We start from the raw sequence: 18523 nt of genomic DNA, 5'->3' as shown, positions 1-18523 counted from the left end.
ATTCTGTTTGTGAGTTGTAACTTGTATATATTATGTTCATATTAGATTATGAACATATTTCTCCTTCGTCCTTTGTTTAATAATTGAATAGATTATGTTCATATTAGAGATGACATAAGCAGATTTGGGTGTGGGGGCACCATGGTCACAACCACTACCAATTTTCTTAAAACCACTTTAAGAACGGAGAATTTATTTACACACATAGCCTCTAAATTTATATAATTGTTAAAATTAGATTCTTAAACTAATAAAAAAAATATAGAAATTAAATCCATAAATGATAAAAGATGGAACTAAATTATACAAATCATTTGACTTATTTTTAATACTCATATCATATAAGTTTGTAAATTTCGATCGTTTTAGGACCTTTTGGTAACTACATTATCTTTTGTCTGTTCTTTTAATTGAAAATTCGACCTATAAATACATTTCTACCACTGAATTCTGTTACTTTATTATCTGTGTTTTACTATTAGAGAGTGAAACCAAATCTTTTTTAGGATACAAGAGTAACAAAAAAACTAAAAATTAACCAAGCAAACCTTCAATGTCTACCTATTATCGCGATTGTTTAAATAATATATAAATTCTAACTCTCAGATATCTTGTGATAGTTTCATCGAATAATTTTTAATAAAAGATGTGTCGAGACTCTACAAAGACCCATCCAAAATAGACGAAAAATCCCCAAATACACCGAGAATGAGAATGAGAATGGGAGATGGAGTGGAGAGTAGGAAAATTTGTGGGGATGGAATAGGGAGTGGGACGGACGGGTAGTGACATCCCGGCCCTCCCTGTCCTGTGGACATCTCTACTCTCAAGGCACCGTTAATACCGCATAAGGACTGATCCATTTCCAATGACGAAATGGATGTGGGGATATATATATAATTTTAACTAAGCAGGAGAGATTGATGAGAGGAATGAGAATTTAGAATGATATTAAAACATTATATTTGGTAGATGAAACTTCAAATTAATTATTAAAGCACATAGAAACTAATTAAAACAGAGAGAGAAAGAAAACAGAGTTGGATGAATAATTTATTTGTTGGTGGTAGAGGATGAGTTGGCGGCGATGCCGATGGTGCCTGTCTTGAGAAAGTTGTTTTTGATTTTGCTCCTCGACGCCGGAGTTTGAGGAGTAAAGAAAGGACCTGGATATGGATATGGATATGGATACAATTGCCGGTCGCCGCTGGACTTCATCTGTCCTCCGTCTTTCTCTTTTGAGTTTTGCCATTCCCCTCTCTCACTCATCTTTTCCCCTTCAATAATCTTATCTTCCACTTTCAAATGATAATAATTCACCCACCATCATATATTTATATCTAAGTTCCTACGGCCACGTTAATAGAATTTAGCCGCCGGTGACGTCATCTTAGTGACGTCATTTACTTACTTTTTTTTATTATTATTATTATTATAATAATAATATCCACTATGTATATATTTGATTAATTTATTGCTTCCCCCAACTTTTTAATAAATTACTTTTAACTTTTAGTGAATTCAGCTTTCATTATCGGATTCTTTTGAGTTGTTTCTTTGAGAATGGAAAAAAAAAGAAAAAAAAACAAAGTAAACTATTTACATTATATAGAAAAAAATTATTATTACATTCAATAAAGATTAAATGTAACATTTATCAATTTTTTATTTTTAATAATTTTCCTTTTTTAAAATATACAAATTTTAAACATTTCCTTTTTAACAAAATTATTTGTCTTTATTTATTTATTTTCCTTCAAAATAAAGGGTAAGATGCATAAATAAAATAAAATTTATCTTATTCTCTTTTTGTGTATGCGATGAGAATGAAATGGAAACATACATAGTTTAATCCACTTGGTCAAGACATGTCCTTTTCTCATTCGTCCACTTGTCTGCAAGAGAAAATAATATTTGATGTTACATTAAAAATGCCAACTTACAAGTCAGAAAGAAACCTTTGCTTCTTTTGTTTTATAGATAAAAATTAATCTTTGAAAAGAAAAATAAGACCAAAGAACAATTATCTTACTATAAATTATATATATATGTTAGTTCAAAAGATTGTGGGCAAGTTGGAAAAATTAAACTACCCTAAAACTTAAAAGTCAAAAAGCTAAATTTTTACGATCGAAAATTTGGAAAGGTAAATTTTAGCTACTACCTTCCATATTTTAATGATGATTTTTGGAAATTCTTTGAAATAATTGTTGTAGTGTTGAATTTTCGTAAAATATTAAAAAAATAGCGATATCAATATACTATAATTAAAATACGTCAATGTATTTGGTTTTAAATTGTCTTAGTTAGAAAACATTTTAAACTTAAGTATGGCAACTCAACTTAAAATTAATTAATTCCAATTAATGCCTCTTCAAAGCTAGACAAAGGATCCTTTTTATTCTTTGAATGAATCTTGCTCTCTTATCTACTTCTCTTGTGTTGACAATTCTCCCGTTATCGTAGAGGGTTTGTATTATCTAGTTTGAGAATAGATTAAATGATGTTAGTGGTACAAATAAGTTTTAAAAGAGTGCGTTTGTAAAAAGTAAAATTCTACAAAGAATGTTTATAATTGATTACATAATTAATATAGTTGATATGAACCATTACAAGTTGAGTGTTTTAAGAATATATATATATATATTATATTTAATATCTGCATGTTTTTGTCGGTGTGAATTATTTTGAGAATTTATTTGTCTGTATCATTTGCCCTATTTTTGAAGACTTTTATTATTCAACACAAAAAGTGGATAAGTTTGTTTCAAAATCCATCTAATATAGAATTCTTCATTCAAGTTGATGATGAAAAGCAGTCATTTTAGTCTTTTCTTTGACTTGTTTTTCTAAGCATGCATGTGATGCGTAATGTATTTTTGTTCCTCTATTTAACTTTTCATCATTATTTTATATATTCATAATATTTATATATATCATTTGATGATCTTCCTCTTTTCAAAAGACTGCAAAAGATACCTAAAATAATTAATGCAAATGGGATGAGGATGAGGACGAAGATGAAGATGAATCAAACTACACTATTTGAATGATAATTTTATTCAAATCAAGTTTGACGATGGTGAAGGTTTTATAGATGTAGACAAAGAGAAAGTATAACTGTTGGTTAAGGAGACAACAACGATGGAAATGAAATCAGAATCACAGAATCAGTCAAGTATGGAGGTGATAACTTTGGCACAACAATGACGACAGAGATCTAGATGACGCTTTTTATTCGACAAAGTGAAAGTCGAGGAGTTTGAGAAATTCGGATGAAGCAATAATTCCAATAGAAAACTAGTCGGAGAACTTGATGCAATGCGAATATGGTGTTAGAAGAAGAAACCAACAATAATAGAGATAATAGGCGTCGTCTCGACGATTAAAGTTAATTAATTCGTTTTTCTTTTTTTATCTATCCACGTTTGGTTTTGCTCAACTTAATTCAAAATAATCCTGTTAAAGAAAAAAAGAAAAAACAAGCCTATGTTCTTAAGTCTAAAACATGGTTCAAAAGAAAAAGTATATAAAGAAAAACATCAAATCATTAGTGGGGGGTGGGAGAGGCAGCTGAGAAGATTAGTTGAATTCAAAAGTTTTGGTGTCTCAAGTCAAATCATTTTCAAATAAATTAAACATATGAAGACCAAAAGAATTTGACAAATTAATTTGATTATTCAAAAAAGAATAGCCCCTAACATCACTCACTATTGTTTTTGGTCAAAGTCTCTCTCTCTCTCTTTAATTTCTTTCAAACATTATCCAATCTACAAGGAATTGGAACCAAAGGTCTTCTTTTCAACATTCAAAAAGAAGAGAAAAATTATAAATTTTAAAGTTACTACAAATGTTATTTGTCCTCTTATATTTTTCCTTTTCAATTTGTTTTTTACCTCGTTATTTTGGTCTCAATTACATGTGTTGTGGGTTTGAATTATATTTTCAAGTGTTTAATTTAAATAATAAGTTATTTTGAAGAAAAAAAAATAGAGTATTTGGAAACTACTCAAAACTATTTTTTAAGTTTTACAAAAATAAGTTTCTGAAAGGTAAATTTTTATAAATATAACAAACCGTTAAAATATTTACAACTTGTGTAACAAGGCAAGTTAGCAATTTTTTAAATATTTCAGGTTTGCCCTTTCGTCTTTCTTACCCGTTTGTCTATTCCATTGTCTTTCTTTTTTTTTTTTTTTTCTTTCTTCTCGTTTTCGTCTGTTTCATCGTCTTTCATTCTTTTCCTTTTCTTTTTTCAAGATCTTGTATCAAATATAAAATATCTATTTTTCTTTCAAACTTTTATTTGGTTGTTCAAGATCATGTATTGAATATAAAAGACTGGAAAAAAAAATGTCATTTAGATTTGGGTAGCCAGATTTGGCTACCTAAACTAAACGATCAAATATAAACAATCGGGTACCAAACAATAAATAGCCAAATATGAACGAACGTGTACCAAATATATTACGCGCATTGTTGACGACGTGGTTGACAGGACATTTTTTGTATTTTCCATCGTGGGCCTGAGAACTTTTTTCGATTTTGGAATTGTTCTATACAATATAAATATTTTACCGTTTTGTTATATTTTGTAAAAGATCCATTTCTAAAAAATACTTTTTCTTAAATCAATTCAAACATAACCGTAATATAGGTCAAAATTAGTTTTAGAATTCTCAATTTTGAAGCCCCCATTTTCTAATTTTCAATTGGTCTTAATTATTTAGTTTGACTTGGTGGAGTCAAGCACTATAGCTAGCCAGCTCTTTTTAATTAACCCATGTTTAAAATGAAATTTCTATTCATATTAAAGAGTGTATTTGACTCTTTTGTAAGGGTGGTTTTGAGAGAGTGAGGCTAATTAATTAAAGGGAAGAACTCAATAGACATAATAGAAAAATTAAGAAAAAGGACACATTGATGTTTGATATATATATCTATATATATATGCCTAACTTGTAAGAATATGATAAAGTGTATATGAGGTCAAGTCTCAATTCATTTTAAGAATCAAATTAGTATTTGTCTTTCTTTATTTAAATTATTAATATGATAATAGCCATGTAGGCCACATATTTTAGTACCAAATGCAATAAATTGGGTAAAAAAAAAAAAATACAGATGTATGTTATCGCAACAACTGTGGAGATGTGAGATCAAAAAAACGTATTGATCTTCCCTAAAATAAAAGATTATGTCAATGATCGTTAAGCTTTATCATTCGATTAGATAATTAGATGAAAGACAATAATTTCTCCGTTATTTGAATTTATGAAATTACTATAAACATAAGGTTTTATGGATATGAAAAAGAGCCTCCAAATATATCCGAACACCCCACCAACAAAAAAAAAAATTCGATCAATAAAATGATATCCAAAACCATAAAGGTAATTAAGACCAACATCAACAACATAGAGCTAAATTCAATTGTAGAACTAAGCTCTTTTCCTTTTCTACATCTCCCAAAATTATTTGACTTTCACATAATTTGTGGGATCTAATGGGTATAATAAATGTTCTGGAGGTATAAATTGAGTTTTAAATTCAATTTTAACCAAATTTGACTTTCATCCATCTTTTCCTTTTTTGAAATCTTAATCACAAATAATAATCCAATTAACATTAATACCCATTATCTCTTTAAATTAAAAACTCAATTTATTATTCATCCAAAATCCAAAATTTATGGATAACTAACCCCAAAAATGGTATTGTGTATTGTATCCCTATGTCGTTATGCATTTACTTTGTGTCTTTAAAGTGAAAAAGCATTTTAATTAACAAAATAAAAAGAAATAATAATGGGTAATTTTGATCTCCCTTTTACATCCTCCCGTTAGTGTATATATAGATATTATGTGATCTTATGAGATATTATTTTATTTGCATTTATTACCATAGAATAAAACAACATCTTATGTAAGATTTTGGTTTGACTTTATCTATAATATATAATAATAATAACTAAAAACATCTTATTTTCTTTTAAAGCTTGCCTGAGACTCCACCCTTAGAGCTCATTCTCTCAATCTCTAGCCTCACCGTGTCGGTCGCCGTCTCTCTCCTCCCTCATTCCGTCCTCGCCCTCGGTAATCTTCTCCTTCATCCTTTTCTTTCTCAACATCATGATTTCGATATATATATATATATATATATATGTTATTCAATTTGATTAACGTTAAGAAGATATAATTTTTAGGGTTTTTTGTTGGAAGAAAATTTAAAATTATAGCGATGGGGAGAGGAAAACTGAGCATGAAACTGATCAGTAACGAGAAATCTCGAAAGACAACTTTTCATAAGCGGAAAGCAAGTTTGTTGCGAAAAGCTTACGAGCTTTCCACTTTGTGCGATGTTCGTGTTTGTGTGTTTGTCCATGGCCCTAACCAATCAAACGATCAATCTCCCCTCCAACTTCATACATGGCCGCCCTGTCCGGATGAAGTCAATAGCATGATTGCTTCTTACAAAACTAATTGTCTCCACAAACGTGCTCGCAAGGCATTTGGTCTTATCGACTTCTTCTCCGAGAGAAAGAAGAAGGTCGAAACAGACATGTCCAAGCTTCGTAAGGATGTTGCTGAAGCAAGGTAATTATAATTTTAATTAAATGCATGTTTGGATTTACTATCAACAATCTTGTGATTTAATTTATTATTAAATTATTCATGTTAATTAGGTTTACAAAGTGGGATGAACGTCTAGATCATCTCTTAGAAGATCAATTACGGGTTTTAATGATGGAATTGGATTCAAAGATCGAGATAGCGAAGAAAAGGATCGAGATAGAGACGGAGTGTTATAATGTTGAGGAGGGAACGTCAGTGGAGAGTAGCCAAACCCTAAATGCAAACATGAAGCATAAACAAGTAATGAGATTTGATCCTGAAGAGGAAAGTACTAATTATGGGATGTTTGGAATTAGGTCATCAATGGAGCAAACACAAGGCACTATGCCATTCCATCAACAGTATCATCATCAACAACAACTTCAAACGATGGCACAAAGCTGTCTTCAAATGGATCATGAGATTGAGACTTTGTCTCCATTCCTATTTGGATCAAATGGGTCAGCACCACAATTTCAGTTAAGTTGTGGAAGTAATAATAATAATAATAATAATTGTTTCCAAAACTACCCTCATAGTTTTTACAATGATCCAACAAATGGGATGATTATGGAGAACACACAAAGCTACTCATCAATGTGTCATTATGGAGTTCCATTTGGTACACAATCAGTTGTTCCAATATCATATATGCAAATGCAACAACTCACAGGCGCTGATGATCAAATGATGATGGGTTATGCTTCAAGCTCTCAAATGCCTTTGCCCAATAGTGCTTCTTCTCAAGTGATCAATGATCAATTTGATTTCTACAATAGTTATGAGTATTTTATGAAGCCTAACAGCTTCTAATTAAGCCATTACTGATTAGTTCAAACGCTTTGAGGTAGAAATTATTCATTTGTATCTTTGTTTGTTGATCACTAGCTAATTTAGCTCTAAGCTGTAATGATTTTGGACATATATATCATTTCTGATCTCAATTGCTTTTCTTTTTGGTTCGAAGTTTTGATATTGGTTTGTGTGGTTTGAGTAATGGATCTGAGATCTCAATTGTGTCATTAGTATATTATTTAGAGAAAATAATTACGAATACTTTTTGTTGGAGTAAAAAATTATACAATAATAATGTCTTATCCCCTATTAACTCCATATTTGTCATTAAAATAAATATAGGAAGGTTGATTTAGATTTTTTTACCATTTATAAAATGATTATACCCTATTTTCCTTATTTATTGAGAGACTCCTTTGACTTTATTTCTTTATTTCTTTTCTTCCATGAATGACCATTATATTAAAATTGACATTCCACGATTTAAGGTAAGATTAATTTTATCATTTTCAAAATTAATTTGAATCGGTTCAAATCAAATGGTTGCTTGACGTATAATTTGAATAAAACACATTTAAATTGATTTTTTTTTTTTTCCGATTAATGAGGCTTGAATCCTTTGGCCTCCACCATACTGGTAATGTCACTGTATCAAGCTCACTTTTACAAATTTTAAATTAATATATAATTAAAAACTTAAAATTCTAGAATGTTTATCTCAAGCTTTAAGTTAATTATAAGGATTTTTTTAAAAAAATATATAACAAACTAGTAAAATATTTAAAACAATTTTGAAAAGTGAAAAAACCCACGATTGGAAATACTAAAAAAATACCCCAGTCAACATGCGATTAATCGCCCACACGCGCACGACTGAATTTCTTCTAAACAATCGTGTACTATAATCTACTATTGTTTTGGGTGTTGATTATGGTAAGTGATCGTTTAGATCATATTTACACAATCCTTTAGTTCTTTTAAAAGATGGAAAAATGACTCCAAATCTAAACGGTCGATCGTGTTGACTATTATGGTGATTAGCGATATCGTTTAGATCATATCAATACGATCGTGTAGTTCTTTTTAATTAATGATGGGAGAAGGACTTCAGATTTAAATGATCGCATTGACCATGGAAGTAAACGATAGTGTTGACAATGGTAAACGATCGTTTAAATCATGTTAAAATAATATTTAAATAATCTTGATATTCTCGAATATGAGAAAGATAAAGTAGTTTCAAAGAATCTTGTCGAAAATAGTGAAAATGTAATAGGAGATTGAAACGGAAGAATAAATCATTTAAAAATAGAATAAAAAATATGGAAGAGGAGATGATCAAGAAATTTGGAAAAGAAGAAATCACAAAGAAGGAAGAAGAAAAAAGAGAAGTGATGCAAGGGCAAACCTGGAATTATGAAAATATTTTGCTCGGCTTCATGGACTTTTGTTTTTTTATTACATGGATCATAAATATTTTTGGATTTTGTTATATTTATGTAAATTAACCTAATTATAATAAGTAGCAACATTAAGAATAATAATTAAGTATATATCAACATTTTAAAAGAATTACAAATATAGCAAAATCCATCCGGATTAGGCTCTTATGATCTATTAGTGATAGAGTAACAAATCAATACTTGCATCATGGTCTATCGGTATAAGCTTACGTTGAGTAATTTTTCTATATTTACAATTTTTAAAAATGTTGTTATATATGTTAATATTTTAAATTTAATTACTATTCGCAACCATCCCAAACTTTATCACCTTGTTTTCTCTGTGAAATTTTCAATTATTTTGTTTTATTTTCTTCTGAACATGTCTTAAAAAATTAAAAATTGGAATGTAATCTCAAATATTAAAATAATAGAAGATAAAATGAATCTTTTAATTAAGTTAAATTATAAATTTGGTTATAATTTAGTCTATATAGTTTGATAAAATCCAATTCAACAATTCCAATGACAAAAACTATTTATAAGATTTTACCGATACATAGTATTTAAATTTTATTTATAAATCCTACGATACGAAAGTAATTTAATGGTAATTAATATGATTTTTTAAAAAATAGTTAAATTAAAATTATTAATCAAATTTTTAATGGTAAGTAAATGTCAAAATTCAAAATGTTGAATAGGGGGCTAATTTTGTCAATTCCCCTAAGAGAAAAACCCTAGTTCTTATTTCCATCAATATTTCCCCATATTTCTTCCATTTCAGCACAGCCCCTACCTCCACATCCACAAGGTTCTTCAAATTTCTGTTATTTCTTCGATTTTGTTTTTGAATCTTTTTGTTATGAGACTCTACTGATTCGTTTTTTAAGAAAAGGGGGTAATCGCAATGGTGGACATCGAGGAGGAAAAGGGAGGAGATAAGTTAAACGGTGTTTCTAGTTCGAGTAGTTTTTCGGGCAAATTGGTACACAAGTACAGAGAAATCAAAGAGAATGCAGAAAAATATCCTTATGTATGGGGATCATACATTATTGTCTATGGGGGAATGTTTCTTTGGGCTGGGTATAGATGGAGAAAGCTTCGGAAGACGGAGGACAGAGTACGTATTTTACAAGAGAAGCTTCGACAACATTATGAAGCAGAAAAATCATCCATCAAACAATCAGCAAATTCAGTTGATAAAAATTCAACTCCTTCCAAGCAGTAGCCAGATTTTGAATACGTTCTTCTTCTTCTAAAGATATTGGTTAGATTTTGTATCTCATTTGTTCCGCTGTTAGGTTTTGATTTTGTTTTAATTTAACAGGGATCCCATTTCCATTGATGACAAGTACACTGCTCTGTTGTTGTTCAAAATCAATTCTGCAATGCAAATTTAGGAGATAAAAGAATAATGTTTTACAATGACTGGAATGCTAGGTTGCGTTCTTAGTTTTCCACTGATAATACAAGGAAACCATTTGCTCAAACGTAATACGATTTGAGTGATTGAGGCTTTGTTTCTCTTTATGGGCTGTAACTTTTTCAAAGTTCTATCTGCTAGTTCTTCTGTTTGTCATTTAAGTTGATTTAGTTGTTTGGCTTTCTTAGTGTTGTTAGAGAAAATAATATCATTTCAGAGCTCTGAATTAATGTTGCTTTCATTGGTTAATGATGAAGTTAGTAGAGGAATACTTTTTGGATTTTATTGTATCATATGATGAACTGCTGGAATTGTTTTTCTTTGGTTATTGACAAGTTTTAGGAAGAGCTGTGTCTGAACTAATACAGATTACTTTTCATCTTATAAGGAAGGTTAGCACCATTTCCTTTCAAACAATTGTTCTCCTTTCGTTAAAAAGTTATATCTTTTTGTTTTGTGTTTTTGTTTTCTCTCCCCCGGGCTTGGTAGAGAGTAACTGAGATTGTATTAATTTTTCCAAAACTTATACCGAATTTGGAGAAATTTTGAAAATATATAAAATTTGGTATAATATTTTTTTGGTTTATTTGAAAAAATTACTAGAATGTGTAATCTTGATGGTCAATCTTGCTTAAGTTGGACGAGAAGAATTGGAAAACTCAATCATGTTATTTCTTATGTTAGGTAGTCACAAAGGGGGTCGACCTGACTATGCCTCAGGTTTGTGCAAAGTCGTTCTAGGTCTATGCAAAGTCGGTGTTGGAAGGTTAAAGGAAGTTGGTGACCTGATGACTAAAGATCCGACGATTGAAGCCTATTCGAATTTGCATATCTCCTCGTCCTTGTATTTATGTTAGCTTTTGGTTTTAGTTTGAGTTTGAAAATTTAGATAAATGATCCAAACAATCTACAGCGAATCAAAAGAAAAAAAGATACATTCACTAATGTTTGTGTAAAAGGAACTTCATATGATATCTAAGAACAAAACTTGGGTTGCTAAAGATCATAATTCCAAGAGTAGAAACACGGTTCAAAATATGCAATGAAGTAAAATTTCAACTATTACAAGGAGTTTGAAAAAAAAAGAAAATTAAAACCATTCACCACCTAGCTATATCCTATTACCTGTTGTATGCAACATTTGAGAAAAACAAGTCTAATGTTTCCAAGTTTATCGACCACCCTTGATGCTCAATCGAGGACTGCTCTTTTCTTACATTTGCATGGACAACATCGCTACCATATATACACTCATTAAAGATCAACAAAGATCAATGTTCTCATTTTAAACGGAGGTAATTAATGACTTAAATTCTCTTCCTCCATATGGAATAACTAAACCCATCTTCAATGGAACTCAAATCTTTAGCTAGCTTTACGATGCCATTGTTATGGCTAATGGCATTTCACTCTCACGAGATACTATTGAGTTGTTGGACGATGAATTGCTTTTTCTTTGATCAACATTGTTGTTGTCCTCATTACCTCGTTCTCCCACATCCTGCCGAGGGGATTCAGCAGATGATGCATTATTGTTGTTATTGTTATTATTGTCATTTACGTTATTGGTGCCTACATCCGCACCAGTACCAAGGGAGACTCTATAACCACATGCACGTGAGATAACTCTATAGAAGAAAGTTAATAGCCAGAAGAACCAAGGGAGGCAAACCAAGGACAAACCGGTGATAGGTAGCCATTCGGTGGATTCGCTTTCAGGGAGGATCATGTACATCAAAAGACAGCCGCCACCGCTGATAATGGAGAAGAAGAGAAAACAAGTGACGATCCATATGAATGCACGTCCAGCTGAGGGATTCACCAAAGACATTAATTTTGGCGTTTTAAAAGAATGTGAGTTTGATCAAGAGATAATGGATGAAAGGTAGAAAACAAGAGTTAGTAACATGATGATGTTCTTCCTGTGATGATGATCATCTTCCATTTTCTTCATTGAGAAACAAACTGGTTGGAGATTTGCATGGAAATTTCTGTCTTTTGTGAAGGAAAAAAAATTTTGTGGAGAGATCCTCGAGAGTCTGTGTATGGAGAAGAAACACAATATCTAATTTACTAACTTTTTTTTTGTCAAGTTTTTTTCTAATGGTGTTACGTGAATTCAGCTCTCTCAAAATTAGTCAGTTTCTTTCCATTTACGGCTTTGAAATTCTTTTCTTTTATGAAAGAAAGAAAAACATTTTTATTACATTCTAATTACACACTATATAAAATAAAATTATAGATCTCATACGATATTTTTTTTAAGAAAAAAAACAATATACGTATACTAAAATACTAAAGTAAATATTTGAATATTTTTCGTTGAGAAAATTGTAAAATGAAAAAATTGAAATTGAAAATTAAACTTGGTTGAAAATTAACACAAAAACTAAAATATATCTAATAATAATTCGAACCATACACGTGTCACCTATCATGGAGTTGTACATTTTTTAAGAAAGTGAGAGGCAGTTCATAACTACATGTTGAGGTATTTGGGTTGTTGGAGAGTTGAGATAAATCGGTAATTAATATATGAGAGAGTAGTTAATTTAAAAGAGTCGAGACCATTGACAAAATGAAAAATATAAGTTAACATAAATAAAAGTTAAGAAATGCAAGATAACATGAATAACAAAGTATTAAACCTCTTCGATTGTTGATATATCAAACGGTGAATGAATTTTTTTTACCCATCCAACTCAATTACATGTCAATTGTCAACCGCATTAGAACCAATTTTGGGATGGGAGCTACTTTATAAAAGAATAAACAAAGTTTCTATTATATCACCAAATTAATAACTTAATTTAGGGGATCCCATTAGATACCTACAAACCTAAAGGTCAATTTTAGGATGTCTAGAAAAATGTTTCTAGAAAAGTCATTTCAATTAAACACATTTAAAATGAAAAACCTTCTGTTTAGGTACACTTTCACATATATACATAGATATATATATACACACAAATTTGTTTGATTTATTATACATTAAAAGTATTTCTATTGATGCCAAATTATGCTAAAAAAACAACATTTTCAAAATGAATTTTAAACCAAAGACTTAAAAATGGATTCTTTTCAGAAAAACATTTCCCAAACCACTATATATTGAGTGTTTGTCAAATGCTTCAATTTATTTTCAAGACTAAACGACTAAGAGGTTAAAACCAAACACACTTTGCAATCAATGGTTCGTAGATGATGGAATCCAAAGAAGAAAATGACAAACAAGAGTGGAAGATGATGCATAAGAAATTGAGAATGAAAGAGAAGTAGTGGAAATGGACTAAGTAGAGGTTGGAGTAGCGTCAGGCTGCTTCGCTGGGGCTGCATCTTGAAATGCTGCTATACCATTGTATTCCTCATTCAACCTGCTTAATAGAGAAAATTTGGACTGCCAAAACCAAAATATAAAACATTGCTTAGCAATTTTACAATTCCAAATACTAGAGGGAGAGATTATCAATTTAATTTTGACCATAGACAAATGATTAATAACAATGATATGGTTCTCATTTCCAATGAATAATATAGTCCATTGAGAAAAGAAATTTCAGGGTTATACCTAATCTTTTCAAAAGTATATGATAAGCTTAAGAGACCAAATAAACAGGAAGAAACAAAGTTTAAGTAGGACTTATCTCGTAATTTATCCTAAAAGTTAATACTATATATATATAAGCACTTCAAGAGGCTTGGACTTTCCCAAAGTAACGACATGCCAAACTCTTCCCATCCCAAACCCTCTAACCTAATTCTAATAATAGCAATGCAGTATTTCTTAGCACCTATTGCTCTCTCTCTTCTAAATAAGATTCTGGAAAATGTAACTATGCGGAAGATGACCAATGAAGGTGGGCCTATGGACAGTGATCGTAAAAAGCATTGAACCAATTACAAACGGACTAACCGAAGATGTAATAGAAATTGTTATATTTATTAATGAAGCATTTCAGAGCAATGACTCAAAGCTCTAATAAGTTAGGAACCAGTAATACCATGTCAATATTGAATCTATTGATGGCGCCATGAATTTGAGGAGCCAAGAACAAGTCCGCCTGCAGATGATAAGAAATGGTTAATCTTAATATTTATAAAAGAAATTCAATATAAATTACTTTTTCTAGTTCTATAAACATAAGAAATGTACTGTATTTTCTTGGAAAAAGGAACATGCATCATTATAAAAGGACTTCAGAAGTAGGATGAGGCATACTGAAGAATTCCTAAGAACTTACATAAAAGCACTCCATTTGGCACTAATGTCTAAAGGAGAATGAATTCAAAAAGGTTTATAAAGAAAAGAAGTCCATTTGGAGACTGTACTAATGTTAACCCTACTGAAAAGATACAACTTTTAACAGAGTATTCTAAAAATTATCATATTTCCTTCTAACCAAGCTTTCTAAAGAAAAACCTTAAGAACATAGTTCCAAGGATCTACTCCTTTCCCATGAGGGAGTCTCTCTGATTGTTCTTGAAAAGCATCATTGAACTCCAAAAAGTAATTAAATAGACGGCCGGCAAATAATCACAAAATCACAATTGGATAATAAGTGTTCCAGATTCATTCTCTCTTTTTTATTTTTTGAACTTTTTTCCCTCCAGAAAACGCACAAGGTGGGAGAAAATAGGTTCAGATCCATTGATAGAGTTTCACAAAGGACTACAATAGAAAAAAATATTGGTCACCTTTAAACCCAAGGCAAAACTGCAATTTGATATTCAGATGAGACAATCACTTGTATTTTCTAATCAGAGCTATCATCAGTATCATAATACTCATTTACACAAACTCAAACTAACCAGAGAGATTTCATCTCCAGTAGCATATTTCCCAGCATGAGGTTTTAGCAGCTTTTCAAGTGCTGAAGCACATAAATGCCAAAAAAAAACTATTAATAATAAAATAACATTGAGCAATATATAAATTAAGAGTTGAGAGACCATGAGCTTTTAGCAGATTTTCAAGTGTTGAAACTGAGTGAAACAAGCATTTATGGCATAAAAAAGTAACTCTTTCAGCAACTATATAATCAAGAGTTGAGAAAACTGAGTTTTTAGTAGCCTTTTTCTTTTTCCTCTCTCAAGTTGAGGGAGGGTAATTGAAGCTAACGGATAACAACTAACCCAACTCGACATCAGTTATGTAGATTAAAACTGGACATGAGAGTGGATAGTATCATTGTATATATTGTCTATATCCATTCCATGTGCTAAATTTGTCTTCTGTAGGAATTTGAAGAGAACTAGTACAGCAAACTTGTCTTAAATTCGGCCTAAGTTCTGTTTTTTATCATGCACCAAGTCCTTTCGTGGTCTGATTATTTAAAAAGAATTGATTTCTAAATATGACCAGTAAGTACTTGTCAAGTGTGTGGACACTGGACAGAATCATCAGAGCTACTACTCAGGAATCTTTTATTTTTCCAATATACCGATCTTTACTTGTCCAGGAAGTCACTTGGATTTCATCACAACAGAGATTTTCTTATGTTTCATCACAACCCAATCTTACCTGTAAAACCTTTTTCAATATGATGTAGAACCCAACGAAGTTTTTCTTCTGGACCAGATTTTTCCTCAATGTACTTCTGTAAAGTGAAAAAATAAATCATTAAAAAAAAAGCAGAGGGAGAAAACAAAACAAGTGAATGAAAAGGATTAAAAATATAACATTTACATCCGGGAGGAAATAAACGACACCAAATCAACTAAATACCAAAAGAATGTACGTTGAACACTCACCAGAACAGCTAGATTTTGAAGAGGCTGTATGCTGGAAGAAACGATATTTGCAGCCTGAAGAAAAACGTGGAGAAGTTATTTAATGTCAGGTACGTTTACATACAACAACAGCTAACATGTTTCTCAAATTTTCAATAACAATCCTACATCAGTAACACTGTGCTTAAGAAAGAATCATCAGGCTCACTCCAATGCGATCTCGTAGCTTCTATACAATCGCAATTTTCTTAGACAGATATTAGTCCCAGCCCCCATACGTAGTAGTCCCACATTATTTTGCCGCATTTCTTGCCATTTGCAGGTACTAAGCGTACATTAATCCCATGTATGATTAACAAACACAATATACCTGGTAATTAATAGCTCTTTTACCAAGGTCACGAGGCAACAGAGGATTCTGAGGGTACTTCTCCTCCAAATACTGTAAGTTTAAAACAAGTAGAAGAAATCAATTAAAAGTAAACAACTGAAAACCGCGAGCTAATTATATAGATGAATTGAAAACAAAAGGCACAAACCATGATTATAGCAAAAGAGTCGGCAACAACAACATCACCATCCACAAGAGTGGGTACATAACCAATAGGATTAAGCTTCTCATACTCTAAGGGACGGGAAAACAAAGTAAAGATAGAAATCAGCTTCAAGTTCCTCAATTTCAAAGCAGAAGAAGGCTTATTAGAGAAGAAAAAAATGCGATCCTGAGAAAGAAATTGAGGAAACGTAGAAAAATAAAAATTACCGGGAGAGAATTGCTCTCCCTTGAGTAGATTAACAGCCTCGTACTCGTAATTTAGACCTGAAAAAAGAAGGGAAAAACAAAAAAGTATAAGTAGAAAAAGGAATATGAAAGAAGCAGGGTGAGGTAAGAATGGATAGGTTAAGCATGAAAAGGGTGAAAAGAGGAAACACGTTTCAAGTTGAGGGCAATTCGAACACGGTGAGAACAAGAGCTCCTCCAGTAAGAGTAAAGCTTCAAGGAAGAAGCTGCGGCCGGCGAGGTCTAGAGTTGAAGAAACAGAAAAAAATGAAGTGAGAAAGAAAGGAAAAAGGAAATGAAATGAAATGAAATGGAAGAGTGAAAGATGAAAGAAGAAAGTAAGGAGGATGAACCATGGTGATCCGATGAGCGGAGAATCCAGAGAATCAGAAAATGAGCTGATGATTGAGAATGAGAAAGATTCCGGTTTGTGTTTCCAAAATTTATTGTGTCATTCCAATTCCCTTAGGACCCCTACTAATATCCAAATTTTCAAATAATAAAAGTTAAAATGTAAAAAGATTGATTGAACCGAAAAAAGTTGACAGTCCGGTGTAAACCGGTTTTTTTAAGAAACGAGAGAGCCCGAGGATCCCCAATGGAGGATTGCCTCGACTTTGACTTTGACTTGGACCAATGCATTCATTTCGCTTCTCACATTGTCTTCTCGCCTATGCATGTCTTCTCCTTTCTGTTTGCATCCACGATGCCTCTTCTTGGGAAGACCAACCAATTTTCATTGCCAAAAAAAAAATATATATTTGTTGTCATAAACATTTTGATATTTTGTTTATATTTCAAAAATTGTTTATTTAGTTTTTTCAACTTGTGTAACTTCTTTCCATTAAGAAAAAATACAAACTATTTATACTAAAAAAAAATCACCAAAAGAACAAAAGTCCATTAGAAGATATCAATGAAATTCTATCAGATGGTTTCACGCGTTTGAGCCAAGTGGAATATCATTGAAAAATATTAGGAATTCATGTTATCAAAAGATTTTCTAATGGATAAACTCAACTGACATCAATGTATGTTAAAGACCAAAAAAATCTTGGTTCGAATATCCCAAACAATAATTAATGTAAGATATGATTTAAAATATTTAACTACAAAAGCGATAGGTAGCACTAAGTTAAATATTTTGCAAATATGGTTGTGTAATCTCTATTTATCCATGTTTGGGATGCAACATTTCTATTACACAAAGTGCATCTCAAATGGAGTAAAATAATACATTTGTTAAAGAAGAAATCCCCCTCTTCTACTACATTTGTTTAGATAAATCCACAATTGGTTTTTGCGATTTTCTAACACTCTATTGCTTGAATTGTGTTCTTGTGTGTTGGTGGAGGGTTGGGTATGAAATGTTCCCGATTTGGGTTTGTTCAATGTTTAATTTGTAGAATTTATCGAAGTGGCTTGAATTGTTTCTGAGTATAAGTTCGTGATTCTTTTGTGTTTGTGGATGGATAGCTTGCATTTGTTACTAATGTCACAATTAATCATATTGTTGTATAAATTTGATGTTACTTGGAAGTGTCTTTTGGAGTCATAAGCTAATGTAAATTAAACACTAGATTACTTAATAAAATAAATTTATGAAATTTATGTATTGGACCTACATTATATATTTTAGAAAGAAAAAAAATACCATAACACTGCTATCATAACCCTTCTCCAAACGCATACTATCATAACACTACAAATCATAATCCTTTTCCTAATACATACT

At 31.1% G+C, this 18523-nt stretch overlaps 4 protein-coding genes across 5 annotated transcripts; 2 read left to right on the top strand and 2 right to left on the bottom strand.

Moving 5' to 3' along the window:
- Window positions 1–6240: 6240 nt before the first annotated feature.
- Window positions 6241–7427, top strand: LOC103499621 (floral homeotic protein APETALA 3-like). The gene is made up of 2 exons (XM_008462656.2): window positions 6241–6596; window positions 6686–7427. The coding sequence occupies exons 1-2, from the start codon at window positions 6241–6243 to the stop codon at window positions 7425–7427; spliced, it is 1098 nt and encodes a 365-aa protein (XP_008460878.2).
- A 2189-nt stretch (window positions 7428–9616) lies between these two features.
- Window positions 9617–11235, top strand: LOC103499620 (uncharacterized). Of its 2 annotated transcripts, none has more exons than XM_008462654.3 (2): window positions 9617–10121; window positions 10966–11235. In XM_008462654.3, exon 1 carries the CDS (start codon window positions 9762–9764, stop codon window positions 10080–10082), a length of 321 nt encoding a protein of 106 aa, XP_008460876.2. In that variant the 5' UTR covers window positions 9617–9761; the 3' UTR covers window positions 10083–10121; window positions 10966–11235. The 2 variants fall into 2 exon arrangements, with proteins under 2 accessions (XP_008460876.2, XP_008460875.2); XM_008462653.3 differs by having other exon boundaries at window positions 10962–11235.
- Window positions 11205–12405, bottom strand: LOC103499619 (uncharacterized). Its single transcript, XM_008462652.3, has one exon. The coding sequence runs from the start codon at window positions 12106–12108 to the stop codon at window positions 11653–11655; it is 456 nt and encodes a 151-aa protein (XP_008460874.2). The 5' UTR covers window positions 12109–12405; the 3' UTR covers window positions 11205–11652.
- A 950-nt stretch (window positions 12406–13355) lies between these two features.
- On the bottom strand, window positions 13356–17306 carry LOC103499611 (glutathione S-transferase zeta class-like). The gene is made up of 10 exons (XM_008462641.3): window positions 17142–17306; window positions 16941–17031; window positions 16771–16827; window positions 16547–16632; window positions 16378–16449; window positions 16029–16082; window positions 15799–15874; window positions 15087–15148; window positions 14279–14338; window positions 13356–13674 (listed from the first exon to the last, which is right to left on the bottom strand). Exons 1-10 carry the CDS (start codon window positions 17142–17144, stop codon window positions 13567–13569), a joined length of 669 nt encoding a protein of 222 aa, XP_008460863.1. The 5' UTR covers window positions 17145–17306; the 3' UTR covers window positions 13356–13566.
- Between the last annotated feature and the right edge of the window lie 1217 nt (window positions 17307–18523).

The sequence above is a fragment of the Cucumis melo genome, chromosome 11, assembly GCF_025177605.1.
Source record: "Cucumis melo cultivar AY chromosome 11, USDA_Cmelo_AY_1.0, whole genome shotgun sequence".
Classification (NCBI taxonomy): Eukaryota; Viridiplantae; Streptophyta; class Magnoliopsida; order Cucurbitales; family Cucurbitaceae; genus Cucumis; species Cucumis melo.
This window is presented reverse-complemented; position numbering and strand designations above follow the sequence as displayed.

Coding starts and splice junctions, on each gene's coding strand:
- LOC103499621 (XM_008462656.2), top strand. CDS start 6,241: ATGGGGAGAGGAAAACTGAGCATGAAACTGATCAGTAACGAGAAATCT. Junction 6,597..6,685: donor AAGGATGTTGCTGAAGCAAG/GTAATTATAATT, acceptor CATGTTAATTAG/GTTTACAAAGTGGGATGAAC.
- LOC103499620 (XM_008462654.3), top strand. CDS start 9,762: ATGGTGGACATCGAGGAGGAAAAGGGAGGAGATAAGTTAAACGGTGTT.
- LOC103499619 (XM_008462652.3), bottom strand. CDS start 12,108: ATGTCTTTGGTGAATCCCTCAGCTGGACGTGCATTCATATGGATCGTC.
- LOC103499611 (XM_008462641.3), bottom strand. Junction 16,450..16,546: donor ACTCTTTTGCTATAATCATG/GTTTGTGCCTTT, acceptor TTAAACTTACAG/TATTTGGAGGAGAAGTACCC. Junction 14,339..15,086: donor CTGGAGATGAAATCTCTCTG/GTTAGTTTGAGT, acceptor TATCATCTGCAG/GCGGACTTGTTCTTGGCTCC.